Raw genomic sequence first — 20,355 nt, 5'->3', positions numbered from 1 at the left:
TTGTCAGCGCCTGCATCGAACGGTTAGTAAGTTGATCTGCCACATCAAAATTTTAATTATGCTTCTAAAGCATTAATAAAAACACAGATTGTCTCAAGACGCTGAACCACGCAGAGGAGACACAAGGGAGATTGCAGCATGAAATACCAGAGTGGTGACGGACAGAGAGGAGAGGAGGACAAGAGAGCAGCTAGTCAAAACACTTTGATGCAATTAAGCTGCTTATTTAGACGGTCTTTTAAGAGAAACACACTTAAACCCAATTCTTATCAAAATTGGCAGTGAAATAAAATGATTAAACATAATATTGCACACTGCTAATGACTCTTGACCACACTGTTGACAGGGAGCAGTCCAACGATGCCTGAAGTGACTTTAAATTCACTGACCAGCAAGACGAGATGTGCTTTTCCTGATAAAATGATGTATATTTAAGGGCTTTACAATTTACTTTCAAAATGATATGACGCGTAACCGGTGGATCTACAAATGCTGTTCAACATCCACCAGTATGAATCCTCTGCGCAAAACTGCTGTAGGGCTACCAGATACCCACTCGTCTGAATATTATCACGATGGACATCTAGAGACAGAATCACCATTCTCCCTTTAAACTTCAAAAAGACGCAGTCAACACTCCATCTTATCAAACATCAGAGTCTTATTGTGTGATGTTTCTGAAGTCTGAGTGTAGGTCCCAAAGCTAAACGCAGCGGCGTGAACAGCTCATGGCATTAAATCCCGGTTAGTCTGAGCTGAGCATTTGAGAAAGTAAAAATCAGTTTTTGCCAAATAAGACCTTGGCTTGTAGCGTGTCAAGACACCATTAACGACGCAGAGGATTCACCGTTTGAAAACCTTACTCATGGAAATTATTCATTTCACCACGCCCACATACATACAGACCATTTCCTGCACAGTGATTCTGCTTCTCCTTGCTTCAGCGCGAGCTCTTTTGTCTTCTTCTTTTTCGGTAAACATGGACGCGAGCCATGTGTATTAAAAACGCTCTCCCTCTTTCAGTGAGAAGACACAAGCGGGCGGAGAGACGTGCACAAAAGGCACGTCAGACCCGCGGCGAGGGCACAAGCAGCAGGGAGACTGTGCATCCTATATATAGCTGAGATGTGACAGGACATCCGAGATGACAGGGAAGTCTAGACACAAACGGCACAGCACTTACTCAGAGCGCGCATGTGATCAGCACAGTCCTCGGCCGCGACGTTTGTTTTAATATCGCGTCTGATCTGATTAGCCGGAGGTTTTGGCTTAATTGCCGAAGACGAAACGATTAAAAGAAGAGGCGATGGCAGGAAAACGAGAGAGGAGAGTACTAGTGTAAGAACAAGAGATGCCAGGAGAGTTAGAGAGAGTGACTCATCAGAAAAGGAATGTCCCACCTCTGCCAAAGGAACCACAGACACTACTGCAATGATTGCTCCGTCCCCGATACTTTAAATCACCCTCTTTCTTGCTCTTGTCATCCCTTCCTCCCACACAACGGCTGTCTCTGTTGTCCTCTCCTTCCCTATCAATGGACATCATCGTGGCTGCTTGTTAACATTACCGGAGCATTCTTCTCTTGACTGATACTGTTGTTCTTTTTGGATGTGGACGATGCGGCCGGCGCTGCTGCACGGCCACAGTTTGCAGCAGGGTCACAGACGAGCCAAGAGCGCCTATCACTTATTCTGCCAAGTCACTGCATAGGCCAAGCAGCAAATTCCAGGAGTGTGCTTCATCAGAGTTACACTGTTGAATAAATTTCGATTATAGCCTACAGATCTCTAATAAAAGCTCTTTGTGCTATTGCGAGTTTATCGATCGCAGTAAAAACATCCAGACGAGCCTCACACTCCATTGCATCCTGACCAACTTATTGTTTTGTTTTTTTTTCCTCCCACCACAGGAAGTGATGTAAAGAAACTAATCTGGTCAGGAACCCACATCAACACAATGACTGGGATTGTGATTCAACATTTAGTTGTGCTCTCATCCTGTGCATTCACCAGACAGGAATGTGTTTTACGCAGGTCGCAGACTCTGGCCTTATGTATGAGGTTTAATAGTTCTACCAGAAGGAAGAGTGGTTAAGTCTGTAAAAGCTATAGTGAGCGGGACGCACTTCCAGTGTTTCTAGAGGAGGTGGGCCACATTGTAAGAAAAAAGGCTTACCTTTACTAACGCAAACAAACGAATAAAAAAAAATAGTCAGCTAGAGTCAGATATTAATCAGTCTGATCAGAGATGAGATGCATCAGAATCTGCATTGCGGCCATTTTTGAACTTCAGAGTTATAATAACGCAGCTTGTATACAAAATACAAGTCTAAAGATAATTGCGAGAGAAGCTCATCAAGGCAACACAATGAGGGTTTAATACGTGTTGGTAGTAATTACAGCCCTTTATTGCTGGTATATAAGTAGATATATATCTCTGATAGTTTCCCTTGACAGCTTAACTGCATCGTTACGTATTATGAATTAATCAGAACATGAAAAGACGAAAGGACAAAGACGAGACCACGTCAACTGCAGTCTCATTGAGGGACAGGAGGACACCGGATGAACGTCTCTCCGTCATGAACAATCCATCTCATCCACTACACACACAGTGAACGCCACAGTGAACGCCACAGAACTTGTTTTATACCAAACTCTATCCAGCTGTACAGCAGCTCACCTTTTTCTAGCAACTAAGCTGCTATGACCAAGCAATTTCCCCCGTGCATCACTGAAGTCTGTCTAAGTCCAAGTCTAATCCATGTTGACACCTTAAAATGTCTTGTTTTGTCTGTCCACAAATCCACAGATCAGTTTACCATAATACTGTAGCTATGCAGAAAATCCTGCCATTTGAGCAGCAGAAACCAGAGAACGAGTAGAATTTGCTTCAGTTTTTGTCCTTGAAAAATGGCTCCACTATCAACCTTTAAATTGTGACGGTTCTGCTTAGTAATTACCGGTGTGCTGCAAACATTCTAAACTATGAATATTTCTTGAGTTTTGGTTGCATGTGAAGAGATTGACATTTGTCAGTGCACTGGAGCGGTCCTTGCTGCGAGGCTCGAGACGAAGAGAAGTGAAGAACAGACTTGTTTCGAGACAGAACAGCATGAATCCTTGAACTGAACTCACTGCAGCAGGAAGACTTTGACAGTCACCCAAGGCTCCGGCCTTTACAGTATCTTCCATTATATTCTGGCTTTCATGTGCATTAAAGTCGGAGTGAGAAAGAAAGTGAGAGAGAGAGAGAAAGAGAGAGAGGTCAAAACGAGAGGCGGAAAACCCTTATGCAGCTGAACTGGGAGTGATGGGGGCGTACATGTGAAAAAGCAGCGATGTGGAAAAGAAAACACCAGAAAGAGAAACATATAAACATAGGAGTTGGTGGGAAAGGGTGCGCGGAGGGGAAAGAGCAAATCCTTGGGCGTGCGTGGACTTCCAACACAACTCCTTTTCTCGCCCTCGCCGCGTTGCACGCGTAATTCGTAGGCAGAACGTCTCGCACGTTGACGACCCAATCACGAGGCGGCCTTGATAACGAGGAGGCAGTCGATCAGTGACGGGCTGCCAGGAGCTGACACATTACACTGCAGCAGAAAAGCAAAAGTGGAAAAGCAAGAAGAAGAAGACAAAGAACGAGAACGTGCTAGCTACAAAAAAAAAAAAAGCGAGACAGAGGGAGACAGATAAACAGACCGAGGGACAGATGGAAAGAGGGAGAGCGGGGCCCGATCATTCAGTTTCACACCCTGCAGGATGAACGGGGCCTCTGTGCTCCTTCCCTGTTCAAACACACCTCACGGCTGTCTGCTCCCTGCAACAACAATGCATACGCACACACGCATACACTGCAGCCTGCCTGACAGGGGGCACAATAACCCCATTGAGAGGCATCGACAGGGGGGTGAAGAGAATGAGATGGAGAAGAAGATTGACAACACTCACGCGCAGCCTCCTGAATCACCACCACCACACAAACTAATTGTAGTGTGGCTATCTTGCCAACTTGACAGCCTGGGATGCATCTACTCCGTGCCGCTCTTAATTCATCACTCATCCGTCCAATCTGATCAGACCAGACTCGGCAAAAGAAGAAAAAGTGAAAAAAAAAGAAAAGCGCACAGGCCTACATGCACTTGTTTGGTCAAGGGGCGGACCAGCGGTATTGTTTCACAGGGGAAGAAGGGTGGCGATAACAGATCTACAAGCTCTTTATCTGATTGCACACACACACACACACACGAGCGTGCGCACACATGCACGCTTTCGCCGTCGTTTCTCGTCAGCTGCTGTGCACGACCTCGACCACACGCAGACTAACAGGTTGGCGCTGCAAGGCAAGAAAGTCCCGACGCCGCGCACGCACGTTCAACCGTCTGGCCCGGCACGATCACATCCGATCTGCCGAGCAGCGCCGCGAGGAGACACATCGAGAGCTATTCTGGGGCGGCGGACGTGCTCACGGCTTCACAGTGTTTGGATTGCAATTTTGGCCCATATTTATGCGCCTTGCGTGAGCGCATGTGTGCGGCTCCCATTGATTCCGTCCATCAGAGAGGGGACAGAAACTCCCCGCGCAGAGGAGGGACCATTTTGAAACTGAGGCACTTTCATAATACGAGAACTAAACAAACACGCACGCAGAAACGGTCTGCAGCACTTGGCCCAAAACTAGGCCCATAAATGTCCAAGTCACTTTTTCCATGCTCAGCAACTCTTGATGTTGTGTGGAAATGCTACAGAGAGAAAAGGGGGGAGAGAGTAAATGACGAGGGAAAGAAGGATGGAGTGAGCAGAGGGGGCAGGAAATAGGGAGAGGGGCAGAATATAAACCAACTTAACAGCCCGAAAGCCCTGAGCAATTAGCAATGACATCATGTCCCTACATACACACACACACACACTCACACACACATCTATGTACACACACACACCGCTGCAGCCCAGAGCCAGGTCTGACGAACAGCAAGACAGGAGGCTAAAAGGAAAGAGAGGGAGGCGAGGCAGAGAGTGACAGTGCACCATTTCTACCACAGTGGTTCGGCTAGTGACACGTTCAATTTTGTGGCGTGTACTAATTAACTCACCAAACCAATGGCGCACCATAAACCAGCATTAAAAAAAAAAAAAAAGTAATAAAAAAAACCCACAACTACAGCTTAGACTGATCAGTAAGCACATCCATAAAAACAAAAAGGTTTCAGATTAAAAACATTTACCCTGGTTTCAATAATTATCATTTTTGACATTCGTGTTATGATTACACCTCCTGAGTGTGCAAACAAGGGAGTATATGCAGTGGTGCAAATGTGACGCAGGGTGAATGCGTGAGAGAGTCCGTGCAGAGAGAGGCAAGGAAACGGGGAGGGAAAGAAACCTCGGGAGAATCCAGAAGCAGAAGACAAGTCCTCTGGCACTTCGTGTTATTGTCAACAACTTCAGAGTCTCCCCTGCCTCCGCAGGAACACGAATGTTGTACAACAGTTTGACCACGTTTTACCCTCTGGTCATACAACAACAAATCCAGACGCTGAGGCAGTTAATCTGGCGCTAACCTGTAGTGAATGGTTTTTACGAGGAAACACCTTTATGCACAATCATTAGGCACTTTTTCACCATGCAGTTCTGGGTTAGGGTCTTTTTGAGGGTTCCCAAGAACTACAGACCTTCAGGGGGTGTTGGCTTGTTTGCATTCCCAAAATAAATAGGAAGTAGCCGGCCACTCAAAACACTGCGAGTCGGACTTCTACATCTGTCTATATTAGCGTGGAAGCATGGAAGCTAGCCCAAAGTTCCCTGCTAACAAAACTTGAGTGGGGGAATTTCACTCTGGGTTTGCTCCATTTGGAATCCAATAAGCCCAGTGAAGATCTTCCAATCACTGTGTCTCAAAGTTGCTCTTGCAGGAAGTAGGAACTAAAATAAGACTCTCAAACCGGACTCTTAAGGCCTATTATGATTCTTGATTCCTGCATTTCACACAAACATAAAAGTGGATCATTCATAGAGACAGCACCATGTAGAAAGTTCCTGTAGTCCTGTAGTCCAAAAAGCACCTGAACCCCTCCTCCATGTCTCCGGGGCCGAAAACATGAAAATTACTCACACCATTCTCTGGATTCTTTAAATCACAGAACATAAACAAGCTAATTAAGTGGCCTCATGTTTCTGCAAAACAAACAGAGACCGTCAGAATCCACCAGAGAAAAGCTGGAAATGATTAGCTAGCTGTGCCCAGCCAACACCAAGCACCATTACATGCTCCTCGCTCTTACCCTCAAGGGCCTACAGCTCCGAGACGACTCCGTGTAAGTTAAGAGAATACCCTCCTTTATGCCCGTTTGTTTCACAATAAGGCTTTTTATTATCACTAGTTAAATCGTAGCCCAACACTGACGCGCACATGAGGTGAAGTCATGAGTGGGGAGCAGGGAGCATCTCTACATACTGGCCGATTAGTCAGCTGATTAGTTAAGGGACAGGACATTAATAAGTGACAAAGCCAGGGACCGGCTCCTCATATTAGATGAAGCTGAGGACTGTGAGATCTGATTTGTTACACACTAAGAGATGAGTGGATTAAAACATCAGTCAATTAGTCACAGGCTGGCACAAAGATAACCCTATGTCAGAAGTGTTATTAGTATATAAGCATCTTCATGAACTTAAAGTGAACAGCATTTCAGCCAACGGCACACAAAGCGTTATCTGTATTTCTAGGTGGTTGGTTAAGTTAAGACTAGTGCTCGACTGGTGGTGTCTTTGCAAACCACTTACCTGCGCACAGGCCCCCGGTGTGAAGACAGCACGCGTTTAAAGACTAGACACGTTTAAAACATATTATGTTAGACGTCCACAGCTAAATTGGTCGAGTTCAGAGTAGCTGGCATTAAAGTAAAGTGGCCGTGGTCACAGCGTTGCTTTCTCCCCGGCTCCAGGTGAGCGCTCGCTCGTCACGGACACAACAAAAATAAATAACAGCGACAATAAAGTCAGTGGCAGCACCACCCGGCGGGTCCCGTCAATTTGCCCCATCTGCCTCCTCCGCCTCCGCCGCAGCAGCAGCAGCAGCCTCCCCAATCTCCTCTCCCCCACCTTTTCTCCCCCCGACTCGGTCGCAACACAACGGGGCCCACCCGGATGCCAAAGCAAGGCAAGAAGAAGATGGAAAGTTTCTCTCCCGTTTAAGGTGCGGGGCGAATCGCAACGACCGCGGGCTTCATGTTTTCACGCGAAAATTCTCGACATACCACATCACTCACCTCCTCTCCTGCGGGTTCGCGTCCTTCTCGCTGAGCTCCGGTCTCTTTTCTCCTCCCCTCAGTTTTCTCTTTGCTTGTTTCTGTCTTTTTTTTTTTTTTTTTATTCCCTCCTCCCTCCAGATGCCGCTGGCCTCCGGTAGGGGGAGAAGAAAACAGGGACGCTGCACCGGAAGCAAACCCTGATTTATTTATTTATATTTGTTTATTAGTTATTGCGACTTTATTACAATACAATACCATACTAATAACAGCAGTAGAAGTAAATCAAAAGAAATATATTAAATAAATTACTCAAAACTATTCAAAATAAATAAATAGTACTAATTACTGACATGCCTTTTATAGACTCAGTCATTTTCAATAAGAAGTTACTGAAAAGATAGTTAGGGTAGTTGATCAACTGACCATATAACTTTGTAAATATAACATAATCCCAATAAAATGAAGAAATACGAGAGAACATAATTCAACACAAGTTGCAAAAAAATAATAATTATAAAAAACAGCATAGTATACTTTGGTGACATATGAAGACGTCAGCAGATTGACATATATATATATATTATTATTATTATTATTATTATTATTATTATTATTATTATTAAGTATATCATTATGATTTAATGGAGCGGTTGCTGTTGAAATGACACGGCTGTATTTTTTAGTTCAACTTTTTGATTTTCCGATTTTTTGACCTGTAGAATGAAATTATTCTCAGGGTGTTCACACCAACATAATAAAACCAGTGTTATGCAGTTGTACTCAGCTTACTGTCACGTAAACTACTAAATGTCATTCTTCCGACAAACACTATTATAATTTTGGAATTACTGTTTTGACCTATTTATGTCATAACAATAAAAATTTAGCACAAAGAACCATGAGCTGCAGCAGCTTCAGAAAATGATGACACCTGGTGGTTACACATATTTACTACATTGTGTCTGCTGTTGAGTCACACATGAGGACACGAGCCTTCACACCTTTGCCCAAATAAACAGGTATTGTAAAAATGTATTTTTTATTTATTTATTATTTAAATTTTTTTTTTTACGCAAAATCTGGTGACTTAGTGACTAATCCGGGGATCTTACAAATATGAAAACACTTCAAACTTGCATGTTAGTTTAAACGTAGATAAATAAATAAATACAAAAAAATATATATTTCAAATAAGCTCAATATGGTGAGTGGTCAACATATTTAGAGGCAGCCATCTATTTTATGTTGTGGATGTTTGACGCATCATATATTCATGTAGTATGTGGTTTAAACATAGAAAGGGGGCCGCTAAGTGTATTTATGTTCATGGTCTGCATGGCCTGTTGAATCCAAAAGGAGAGACAAAGGCTAGAATGACGTTGTCTCTTATGCAGGGTTGCATATTGACCTTATTGGCCTTCATATCAACATATATATGTTTGTTTTGCACTTATTGTTCCTACTTCATCTTATTGTTTAAATGCAATTGATTTTCTTTATTTTTTAAACCAAATGATAGCTTTGTGACACAATAGTTTGACATTAAAGCACCCCTGACGCTCCCCTGAGTTGTTCCGGTGAGTTATTTATTTTCTCTGGCTGCCTCTGCCTCTGCTCGACCCCACGATGAGGATCCTTGGTGCCCGTCTCTGGTTCGTAATGACTCCAATCCGCCAGGGGGCGCTGTTGTGTCGTTATCATGGGCTCTCGACCAATCAGCGGCGTCCTTCAGTTTGAACAAGAAGCGGGTCCAGAGCTACAGTCAATGGTCCAGAGGATGAAGAAAATACCGACCACTACTCTAAACGACACAACTAAATCTATCAGACATGGGTTAAAACTTCCATTTATATCGAGTTTTTAACGAATTGAGTGGTTTACTGTTCCTAAATCATAAATGGTGTTGTTATGGTTTTGTTAGCACTATTCGTAGTTAGCAAAAATGGAACCAGCTAGCTGAATTTATCCGGATCAGCAACGTCAGATGCCTTTTGAATAATTGTTCTCCTTTCACTACTGTGGTTTATTGGCGGGTTGTTTGTCTAAAAGTTCAATCATGGAGCCCTCTAAACCGCTATTTCTGAAGACGTACGGTAAACAGAGGCGAAAGCTGTCTGCCTGGATTTTACCTTCAGACCGTAAGCAGGTCTTTGATAGCACCGCGTCACCAGATGACAACAGCTCCTTGTTTGAACAGCCAGGACCCAAGACGACCAGGTACGTTCAAGACAAAAAGAGACCCCACAAGTATTTAATGTGTAGTAAACTGAATGGGCTTTTAAAATAATAATAATAAGAGTTAACTGTTTTTTTAGGGCTACGACTATGTTAACAAAAATAAATATAGATATTTAAATAAGCAGATAAAGCAGCAGAGGAAGTATGGCAATATACACTTATGAAGCACAGAGACAACTACACAAAGATACAGTATCTGAAATTGGATGAATGGGTCCTACACAATACTCTACACAATCATTGAACTAAATATACATGTATTGTAGTAGTTAAATGAGTTGTGACAGACCCATTAGTAAATTAAATTAATCTTTTCAAGTGTGTTTGTCTGCTGCACTATACAACGATCAGTCACAACATTGTAACCACTGAGAGGACAAGTGAATAACATTGACCATATTGTGAAAAGTCAGCATGAAACTGAAAATGAAAAACAGCACAAAATGTTGACCTGGCCTCCAAATTCACTAGGTTATAAACTGATCAGTTACCTATTAGATGATCCCCAGAGGCCCCCTCCCTCAACTCATAGGACCCAAAGGCCCCCACTAACAACATTCTGTTCCCAGACACCGCAGGACACCCTCAGCAGGTCCATGTCCATTCTCTGATGAGTCACAAGGGAGACCTGCACAATTTTAAGCTGGTGGTCATAATGTTATGCCTGATCAGTGCACATCACCTTTACACCACTAGGTTATCCAACAAAACAGCAACGCAAACAGTTTGAACAGCCTAACTAGTCAGAGCACGTGGTGGGTTTGTGGAGGAGTGCAACCTTCCTCCTTCCCTTTCCTCTCTGTCACTTTTTTGTTTAGTACTTACGGTGTTTGTCCCTTTTTGCATTTCACAGAGAGAAGAAAGCTGGCGTGGGTAGACATAAATCAGTGCGTCCTGCCAAGAGAAGAGCATTGCAAGATCTGAATGCGAAAGGTTATGATGAGGGGAATACGAGCAACGAGGAGAACATCATAATGCCCAGGTCTCTGAAAAAAAACATGCAGCTCGAGATTGGGATGTTCATATACAAAGCTGTCATTAGTAAACATGTTTGTAGTTAATGATTAATAACATATGAGACAATTACTTGAGGAAAGTTGTACCCTGACAAATGAAGTATTCTTTATTTGTTGATATAATATCTTTTATCTTCTTTGCACCATTTAATATCGCATTGATATTTTTCATGAGCTTTTTCCTCATACAACACATGTTTTCCTTACTCCTCCTCAGAGGGCAGAGGACAAGGGTTAACCGTAGTAAAACTGTCCGTCCAGCCAAGAGGAAGGCCACCCAGTGTCTGACAGACACAAGCAGTGATGAGGAGAACATTGGGAGTCGCTTTCATCCCCCTCCTCAGCTCACCCATCAGAGCAAGCAAACCAGGTTTGTGCATAAATCAGCATTAACACAGAAATTAGGGAGGCACAATAACTTTTTTTTAAACAGATAACTTTCTGCTTCCGAAGGCCGATACCGATAACAAACCTGGAGATAAGAAAGACTAATGAACTCTTAAGATGAAGATATTTATTTTTTCAGATGAAAACTATTACAAGTAGACATCACAAAATAAAGGCTTTTAGACCAAAAACATGTAGTCATCAAGTCTAAAAGTAAATTAAGTGGAAAAGTGCATTCTTCAATTTCTAAAAAATAAATAATGTACTGACACAAGTTAGAATCAAACGTTTCCAACTGAAATAATATGGTAACAAATTCAGATTGGATAAGCAGGAACTTTTGCGGAAGACGAGTCATACAAATGCCTGTACCTTTCAAAAGTTCTCAGTCAGTCTTTGTTCTGTGTGATCCATTTTAATTGGTCCAAGATGACGCAGAAGCATAAACCGCCTATTACACAACAGGGGTTGATGATGCTGGTGTTTAACTCGTCAATCTATTCTTGCATCCATGTCATTTTGTGGTGGGAAAGACGAACCGAGAAGAAGAAGCAGCTTAAGAAAGATGCTAAAAACTTTGTGCTGGGGCTGCTCCATTCTGGAAAAAATGTGAATCACGATTATTTTTTGCTTATAATTAAGGTTACGATTCTTTGGCATGAAAAAAAAAAAACATTCAAATAGTCATTCAATTAGAGTATCAAGCATTGAAGGCGTATTCACACCAGGCTCACTTAGTCTGCTTGACACGGACCTTTTCTCTGGTCTGGACTTTTTGTGTAGGTGTGAATACAAATCAGCGGAATCTGGTGCGGACCAAACAAGTGAACCGAGACCACCTCTGCAGCTGGGACGCGGTTCACTTGTTTGGTCCGCACCAACGAACCCTGGCATGCTTCGTTTGTCCTGTGAATACAATCCGAACCAATGCAACATCTGAGCACCTTTTTTGGATTAAACGGGCTTCCGTTTGTGACAATTACGTTTGTAAATGCAAGTAAACTATCAGACTTTCAGGTGTGAATATGCCCTGAGATTTCAATAGAATGTAGAGCATACATTTGAACAATGGACTTGTTAGCTTATTAACCATCTATTTAACTCTCTTTACCGCTGACTTCTCTCTGCTTCTCTCCCTCACTGTTTCCACACACTCAACTGCAGGCGGGCTTCCTCCATTGATGGAATCACGTGTTGTAAAGACGCTTTACCATAGGTCAAGGGAGGAGTTAGCGGCAGTGCTGCCTTTAGGGGCGCTTGAAAAAATTCGGGAAGAAATGGGAGCGTTTGTTTGTGATGCTGCTCGTGACATAAAATGCCTAATAATCGTTGTTTCAAAATGAGATCACGTGTATGTGTGAATCAAAATCACAATTCTTTTAACGATTTATTGTGCAGCCCGACTTCGCGCTATGATGCAGACTCGTAGGTTCTTCCTCTAGTGTCACTTAGAAGCGCCATGAAAAACATCCTGTGGTCCTAAAGCATCTATGTGCTTCTTCTACCTTTAAACCCACAGAGCCAACTGGATTATTATTATTATGACTGCTTTTATACATCGTAACCACGTGCTTGTCTGTAATTCCTTCCTTGGTGACATTTCTGAAATGATCTTCGTCTCTGTGCGTCCACAGGAAAGGCCGGTTCCTGAGTGTAGCTTTGACGGGGCGGAAACGCAAGCAGGTTTCTGACACCAGCCAAAGCGAGGACAAAATGTGTGCACCAAAAAGACTCAAAAATTCATATAAAATGAAGACGCACTCTAAGTAAGTATTAGACCGTTAAAACACTGAATAATCTAACACTGAATAATCTAAACATCTGACATGTAGATGGCTGCATGAAAAACATGCAGGCTTCAGTTCATTTTTCAATATATACACAAGAAACAGTTTTGTAAACCAGAACTATAATGTTTTTCCACACTGCTTTAACAATAAGCTTTCTTTTTCCTCCTCTTCTTCTCCTCAGCGTTCATCCTCCATCTGCGGGCCGCTTCGTAACCCGCCGCAGACGGGCAGCCGTCACCAAACCCAAGCTCACTAAAGCAATACTGAATAGCTCTTCAGATGAGTTTGCTTCTGAAGCCAGTCACAGAAATCTTCAGCCTTACCGAAAGAGGAGGAACGTCCCTCCGGCATTTGCTGTGTCAAGTGCAGAAAACTCTGTGAATGGGATTTCCGGCTTCGCCACCAACCCGACCAACCCCTTCCGAGAGATATCTCTCAACGAGTTGGCAGATCGCAGTCCCAGGAAACCCATTTTCTGCTCCACACCCTCAGCGGGCTCCTTCAGCAAGCGTGACCACCGCGTACTCTTCCCCGTCAGCGATCAGTCCTCCATTCCCCCGTCCGTGTCGGTAATCTCTCTGAGCGCCTTGAGCACATCTCCAGACGGGCTGGATTCGATCGAGCAGCTCGTCTCCCCGCCGCATTTAGAGAGGCCTCCTCCGAGCCGCGCTGAGCTGCAGAAACAGCCAGATATGCATCACCGCGAAGAACCTTCTGTTGATTTGTATAGTAGCTGCAGTGAAGAAGCCAAAAGCCGTGGTGGAGGCAGGACGAAGGGCGGTGGAGGATTAGCAGGTGTCTCTTCAGACGGTGGAAGCAGCAGTCACTTTGTGTCTGCGGCAGGAGGGTTGGAGTGGCTGGTGGAGGCTCTGAAGGAGCAATGTCTGACCCATCGCTGCACAGTGGAGCTGAAGAGGTTAGACCACTTCTTTTTGGCTCAGCTTCACAGTGAGACGGCCTCGTCGTCTTGTTTGGAAGGTTCGGCCTCCAGCCAGCGAACTAATCAGCCACACTTTGTAGACAGGGGTCAGACCATTGATTTTTCGCAGTCACTTAAACTTTACTTATCTCTGACAAGCAATAAAACCAGTGATGATTTACAGTCGGTAAACACTTCTGAACAAGTGGCTTCAGCCAGTAACTGCCACAGCACTAATTCTTCACAATCGATCGACTGTGATCAGTCAGCCCAACTCTCAAACTCATCCATGGAGCCGTCAGGATCTACCCGCGACACAGACGGCAGCTTTGAGGTGATCGTGGACACACGGCTACAGTCCAGTGGCGCTGTGCAAACACTGTTCACAGGAGAGGAAGCAAAATATACGTCTCTTTTGAAAAAATGCTGTGTTCCTGTTAAAAAAGTAGATTTGTCAGATCTGACTGAAGTTTTCACACAGCAGCAAGAGCCAGCTTTGGTTTGCAGCGAGAAGTCTGTCAATCGGCGTGCGTCAAAATGGGCCAGCGACGACCAGACGAAGAGCCACCACACGTCTGAAAGTGACTGCTGCGAAGACACTTCTTCCGGGAAAGCCGGCGTGAAACCTGTAGGCTCGAGTAGCTCCTCGGACGTGGTTTCCTCGGACAGGGAAGTCGCAAAGAACTCTAGCGGCGCTGCCCTCAAGAGGAAAAAAATGTCTCAGGTTCCTAAAGAAAAGAGGAGGAGGAGCGCGTCCAAAGACCGAACTGGAACGACACGGAAGGTGTGTGTGAGCGGCAGCAGCGTGACCCGCTGGACGAACAAAAGCAGCGCCGGTACGCACGTGTTCAACAGCAGGACTGCACAAACGGGCGGCAGCAAGGCGGTGGAGTGCAGCATCCACGAGCTGATCTCCTCACATCACCAGCAGCCAAGGGTGAGGACAACATGAATATTGAAGTAATGGACGGTTTGTTGACCTTCTGTTTGGTCTGTTAACCACCAATCAGAGGGCTCCTGACTTCCTATTTTATTCTTGCTAGACAAACAACACCCATCCACATGGAAAAACATTGGTTGGTAGTGAGCAGACCAGTCAGGAAAAAAAAAAAAAAACACAAAGTGTCTTTCCAGGTTATTATCCTGGTTATTCTGAAGTACACAGACACATTGTATCAATCTTTGGAGTTTGTTAAGTCGGTGACAAAGCCAACGGTCTGTGACACTTTTGAATGTGTCCTGCCCGCGAGGAAGCCACTCCCTCCTCTCGTCTTCCACAAGGAAAATGCAGAGGTGTGACCCTGTCACTGCCATTTGAAACTCAGACAGAGGCGATGCCACAGTCGACCTTCCTCGTTCAGTTCTTTGATGTTGGTTCGTCTTTTTTGAAACAAACAAACATGTCAGCATTGGTCTGTGCGTTGAACTTAAAGGTGGTGCACATTTGTCTGAAGCGTGTATTGCTTTTACATCTGTCACACTGAAGATTTAAAGTGCAGATTTAAAACGTGCTCTGTCTCCCGTTTGCAGGACTTGTTCGGGGGGGCCATGAATTTCTCCACCCCACTGAGAACCAATCAGCTCTCGTCCTTGTTGGCCAACTTCACGCCCAACACACACACCTGGAGCAGACTCAAAGCCGCCCTCTCCGTTCATCGCAAGGGTAACGACACACTAACTTCTAATCGGCCCATCTGTAGTTCGTGACCATTCAGATTTGCAGGTGAAGCACAAGTGTCTCTTGTCCCTCTCATTAGTGCTGCTCACTCCTCGGAGTGAGGCGGGTACTCTGGGGAGGACGGCGCTGGCGGACCTCAGCCAGGATCTCTTCGCCTCCTCATTACGGACACCGCTCTCCAAGCGTTCGCAGTCGCAGCTGCTGAGAGACTACTCCCTGGTACGACAACACACAACTACACTTCTGTGACGCGGTCCAATCTGTGGTCGTATGTAACCTTCATTTCCTTCTTTTGTTGCAGGTTGTGTCTGACGACGCAGATCTGTCGGATGCAGAGAAGGTGTATGCGGAGTGTGGCCAGCAGCAGCCTCTGCCGTGGGAGGAGTGTATTCTCCCCCAGTACATGAAGCAGTGTGTGAAGGTTGGGGAAGGGACCTTTGGTGAGGTCTTCTCCATCACCAACGCCTCAGGAGACGCTGTCGCACTCAAAGTATGTCTGCAAACCCCTATATTAGTTTAGTTTTGGCTGCTGCTGTTGTGCTGATAAAGTGACAATGTTAACTGATCAGCCATAACATTATGGCCACTGAAGGGAGACGTGAATAACATTGACCCTCATGTGACAATACAGCGTTCTGTTGGGAAACGTTTAGAGCTGGCATGTACGTAGACATGTACCACCCACGTAGACCAGATCAGGGACCCCCACCCCATAGCAATCACACTATCCAGCAGGAAGCAGCCTGACACAGACACACACACACAAACAGTTTAGGAACAACTCACAACCCCCTCAGAAGGCCCACGTCCATTCCCTGATGAGTCACAACTGTTTTGGAGGCACAAAGGAGACCTACACAGTATAAATAAGGTGGTCATAATGTTATGCCTGGTCGGTGTGTGGTTAAAGAGGGTGAATCCCTTGATTGTCAGTGATGTTTGAGGTAGAATATTCAACGTTTGTGGTTCTGACCTACTTACAGTCATGTGTCAACAAGTTGCAGTTGCAGTAAACATGATTTAAATAATTGAGTGACTGCTGTTGACAGAAGATGATTGTGGTGAAAGTGTACGGCAAACGAGGCCCACCGATCCCACAGTTATTCATTGGCTGTTGACATTCAGTGTATGTGACGTCTGTCCTCAGGTCATTCCAGTGGAGGGCAGTGAGAAGGTGAACGGGGAGGACCAGAAGACCTTTGGAGAGATTCTGCATGAGATTATTATCTCAAAGTAAGTAGTGTGCTGGATTCAAACCAACACTCCATGTCACACTGCTCTTATGTACCAGGACATCAGGTTTTCCTTTTAGTGATTTGTAATGATAAACCTCGGATATGTCCGAGTAGTCCGGCTGTGCAGAAGTAATGACCAGTGCTGCTGTGTTTCTCACAGGGAGCTGAGCAGCCTGAAAGAGAAGCAGCACAACCAGACTCACGGCTTTATCGGACTCAATAAGTAAGTGTTCTGTTTGGCCTTTACGTCTCCTGTCGATGTCTTATTACTTTTGAGTGTTAATGATGAGTGTCTGTTGTTCGCTCACAGTCTCCACTGCGTCCAAGGCTGCTACCCCCCAGATTTCATGAACGCCTGGGACAAATTTGACCAACGCAAAGGCTCTGAGAATGACAGACCAGGTCAGGGAAGAGCTCATTTCACACACTACATGTCTCTGAGGTTCACTAGTGAAGCCCAAAGAGGTGTCACCTTTTCTGTTACTGTGTCTGATCAGCCACAACATTAAAACCAGCTGAGCAACATTGACCAGAAAGCCTTGCATCATAGCAACAGAAGCAGCCATCTCCTGCTCAGGAACAAAACAAAAAATATGAAAAGCAGCACAAAGTATCATGTGGGATGATCCACAGAGCCCCCTCCCCTGAACCCATAGGACCCAAAGACCCCCACACTAACAACCAGACACCATAGAAGGTCCATGTCCGTTCTCTGATGAGTCACAACTTTTTAGAGGCACAAGAGACCTACACAATATTAGGAAGGTGGTCATAATGTTATGTCTGATTGGTGAAAATATGCAGCACATCATTTTATTATGCCCTCGAGTCTGATGCTCCCAGCAGGACCTCTTAACACTTAGTGACGGCTCTCTTCTCTTCGTGTCCAGATTTCTTTGATAAGGATCAGCTGTTCATCATCCTGGAGTTTGAGTTTGGAGGCGTCGACCTGGAGAACAGCAACGGAACGGTAACGACGTCACATCCGAATGACAGCTGTGCCGCTGCTTCTCTTTAAAACTTATAAAAATGTGTATCCTAACCTTTCTGAATGGCTTGAAAATAAAAAGCGAGAAAAAAAGAATTAAGCAGTAACATCATGAGAATAATGATAACTCATGTTCTTATTGGACTTTATCTCGTTTCATTTTGGTACTGGCTGCTCAAACATGTGTGCATGCATAAAAATAGTACAGTCTTAAGATACTTTACTGTATGTTAGCCAGATAATGAATTAAATATATACTTGTGAAAATGCTTAAAGAAGATGCACCAACTAGTTATATTTATAAACTTTCCTATTTTTTGCTTTTTAGTTGTCATCGTTGGTGGTGGCAAAGAGCATCCTTCATCAGGTGACTGCTGCCTTAGCTGTGGCTGAGCAGGAGCTACGCTTTGAACACAGGTAGAACACACACACACGTTTGTATTGCTATCCTTGTGAGGGCATTCATTGACGCATTATTTAGCCCCTTACCCTAATAATAATTATGGCCTAATTGTTACCTTTACATCATATGCTTTAAACAGCCTTGTAAAGAAGTGAGGACCGGCCAGAATGTCCTCAGTTTGATGGTTTAAATTTGAAACACGCAAACACACACACTTGCTGGTAAATTACAGATCTGATCGATTTATTGCATCACCTCGCGTATACGTCCTGTAAGCGGGAATATTGGTCACTATATATGATTATATATTGACAATCAGGTTGAATATCAGCATTAAATATCTGACTCTAAAAAGTTATGGTGCAACTTGAACAATATTTACTCATAATGTGAACATCTGGATATTAGTTCTCCCTCACCTCCCGGCTAATGGTTGGTCTTCCAGTTTCCCAAAATAATTATTTCCTTTCACACAGGCACAGAAACTATGTACCATATTTTTTGTGGCTGTGTTCAAGTGCAATGTTCTGGCCCAGATACAGGCGACATGATACAGTACACCAGCTGAACTAATATTCAAGAATAAATTGCCTTAAAATGCACAACCAGTAGTAAACGACTCCCTAATGACAAGAACCACCTTGAAACTTTCCTTTCAGAGATCAGTTTGAGCCTGTTCTTCTAACAGTGAGTTTGTCTCTCTGCTGTCTTGTGCAGGGACCTCCACTGGGGCAACCTGCTGGTCAAAGCCACCAAGCACAAGACGGGGAGCTTCCTTCTGAATGGAACGGCCCACTCTCTAGAAACCAGAGGGGTGCACGTCCGTATTATTGACTACTCCCTCTCCAGGCTAGAAATCGGTGAGATATTTTCCTACCACTTCATTGTTGTGCACAAAACACATGGTTAAACCTTAAACACTGTGACGAGCCGCCGCTTTGTTCTCCAGATGATTTGACGGTGTCCTGTGACATCTCAAATGACGAGGAGCTCTTCATGGGACAGGGAGACTACCAGTTTGATATCTACAGACTGATGAGACAGGAGAACGGGTCAGTCCTTATATATGGACCCGTTTAACGGGAGTTTCATCCTGATTTACAGTATTGCACGAACATCTCTCATTATTGTGGCGTTAACTAATTCATCGTCTTTCAGCAACAACTGGAGTGAGTACTGCCCCCATACCAACGTGCTGTGGCTCCACTACCTGTGCTCCAAGCTGCTCTCCATGAAGTACCGCGGCTCAGGAGGGAGGGGCGCCAAGGACGTGAGAGAGGAGCTCACTCGTTTCTATGACAACGTCCTCCAGTACAAATCTGCCACCTCGGTGCTGCAGGAATGCCCCATGTTTCAGTAGCATGTGAGCGCTGAGGCTTTTTTAGTAAGATGAAGCGCGTCCTCGTTGACCTCTGACCCGTACACACGGTTGTTGATCCCTTGTAACACGCTGCAGACGGATGAAGGTTTCCTGGTGGGCTGTGTATGTAAAACTGTCAGATGACAAAAGTTATTAAAGTGACCAAGTGAAAATGATGTCGTCACGTGTTAGTGCAGTTATTGCTGAGGCGGCATATTCATTCAGTTCTGTAAGCACAAAACAAAATAGTATTCTCAATAAATTTTGGTTTGAATTAAATGTTAGATATTTGTAGTAGTGGTAGTAAAGTGCTGACTGATCTGTGTTAGTACTTAGTCCTTCAATGTTTTTCAGACCAAGAACCCCAAACTGATGATGAAGTATTAAGCTATTCACAAAACACAAGTTCAAATATTAATTTTTGTATTTCAAACACTATATGTATGTATGTGTGTATGTATATGTGTATAGATAGATAGATAGATAGATATACACTATAATAAATATAGACAGAAAGAAAGTAAAACAAAGATCCACTTTGGCTTCAGTAGTTTTCTAATGGGAGCGAGCTGCACTGTTAGCTTCTCTTCTGCTAATATTTCAGCGTACTTCTGGATTTCACCTGGGGACTGAATAGAATCTTTGCCAATTGCGGGAAACCTGACAGAGTCGGTGTAATATGCAGTCTCATGATTGGCTCAGCAGTGATAGGGGCGGGGTCTACTGTGTACAGGAAGCTTAGATTGACAGGTCTAGTGTGGTGCTTTGTGTGAAACGGTGTTGAGACGGCTCCTGTATCACTGAATGAGTGGAGTACTGACTGACAACGTCTTCTGACTGATTTAAAAAAAAAAAAAAAAAAAAATTGTGGGGGAAAATTAAAAAAAAAAAAAAAGTGTGTGTGTGTGTATAGATATATATATAAAGGCCCATCAACCAAAGAATTTGTGCCGCCCCTGCAGTACATCCGTGGGCCCCTGTGACTTGGTCTACTAGCTGGTTGTCAGAAATGGATCTCAGGCTACCGGACTAACTCCGTCATCAGCTAATCCTGATCCACACATGTAAAGATATTACTTAGTTAAAACTTAC

The 20,355-nt window shown here is 44.2% G+C and overlaps 2 protein-coding genes across 10 annotated transcripts in view; one reads left to right on the top strand and one right to left on the bottom strand.

Moving 5' to 3' along the window:
• The window catches only part of apbb2b (amyloid beta (A4) precursor protein-binding, family B, member 2b), a 41,309-nt gene extending 33,902 nt beyond the window's left edge, over window positions 1–7,407 (bottom strand). For 6 of the 9 annotated variants that reach the window (XM_047577871.1, XM_047577868.1, XM_047577874.1 and 3 more), the window contains exon 1: window positions 7,268–7,407. The gene's annotated coding sequence lies outside the window, so the exon portion shown is untranslated. Of the gene's footprint in view, window positions 1–906; window positions 928–6,782; window positions 7,227–7,267 lie in introns of those variants that run through there. The other 3 variants (XM_047577873.1, XM_047577869.1, XM_047577870.1) reach the window with 3 other exon arrangements.
• A 1,583-nt stretch (window positions 7,408–8,990) lies between these two features.
• haspin (histone H3 associated protein kinase) lies at window positions 8,991–19,442 on the top strand. Its single transcript, XM_047574951.1, has 16 exons — window positions 8,991–9,466; window positions 10,341–10,469; window positions 10,721–10,873; window positions 12,525–12,656; window positions 12,862–14,536; window positions 15,130–15,262; window positions 15,357–15,496; window positions 15,579–15,767; window positions 16,425–16,510; window positions 16,673–16,735; window positions 16,823–16,914; window positions 17,403–17,482; window positions 17,829–17,917; window positions 18,621–18,763; window positions 18,853–18,955; window positions 19,062–19,442. Exons 1-16 carry the CDS (start codon window positions 9,306–9,308, stop codon window positions 19,261–19,263), a joined length of 3,570 nt encoding a protein of 1,189 aa, XP_047430907.1. The 5' UTR covers window positions 8,991–9,305; the 3' UTR covers window positions 19,264–19,442.
• The last annotated feature ends 913 nt before the right edge of the window (window positions 19,443–20,355 follow it).

The sequence above is a fragment of the Mugil cephalus genome, chromosome 2 (genome assembly GCF_022458985.1).
Source record: "Mugil cephalus isolate CIBA_MC_2020 chromosome 2, CIBA_Mcephalus_1.1, whole genome shotgun sequence".
NCBI classification, from domain to species: Eukaryota; Metazoa; Chordata; class Actinopteri; order Mugiliformes; family Mugilidae; genus Mugil; species Mugil cephalus.
This window is presented reverse-complemented; position numbering and strand designations above follow the sequence as displayed.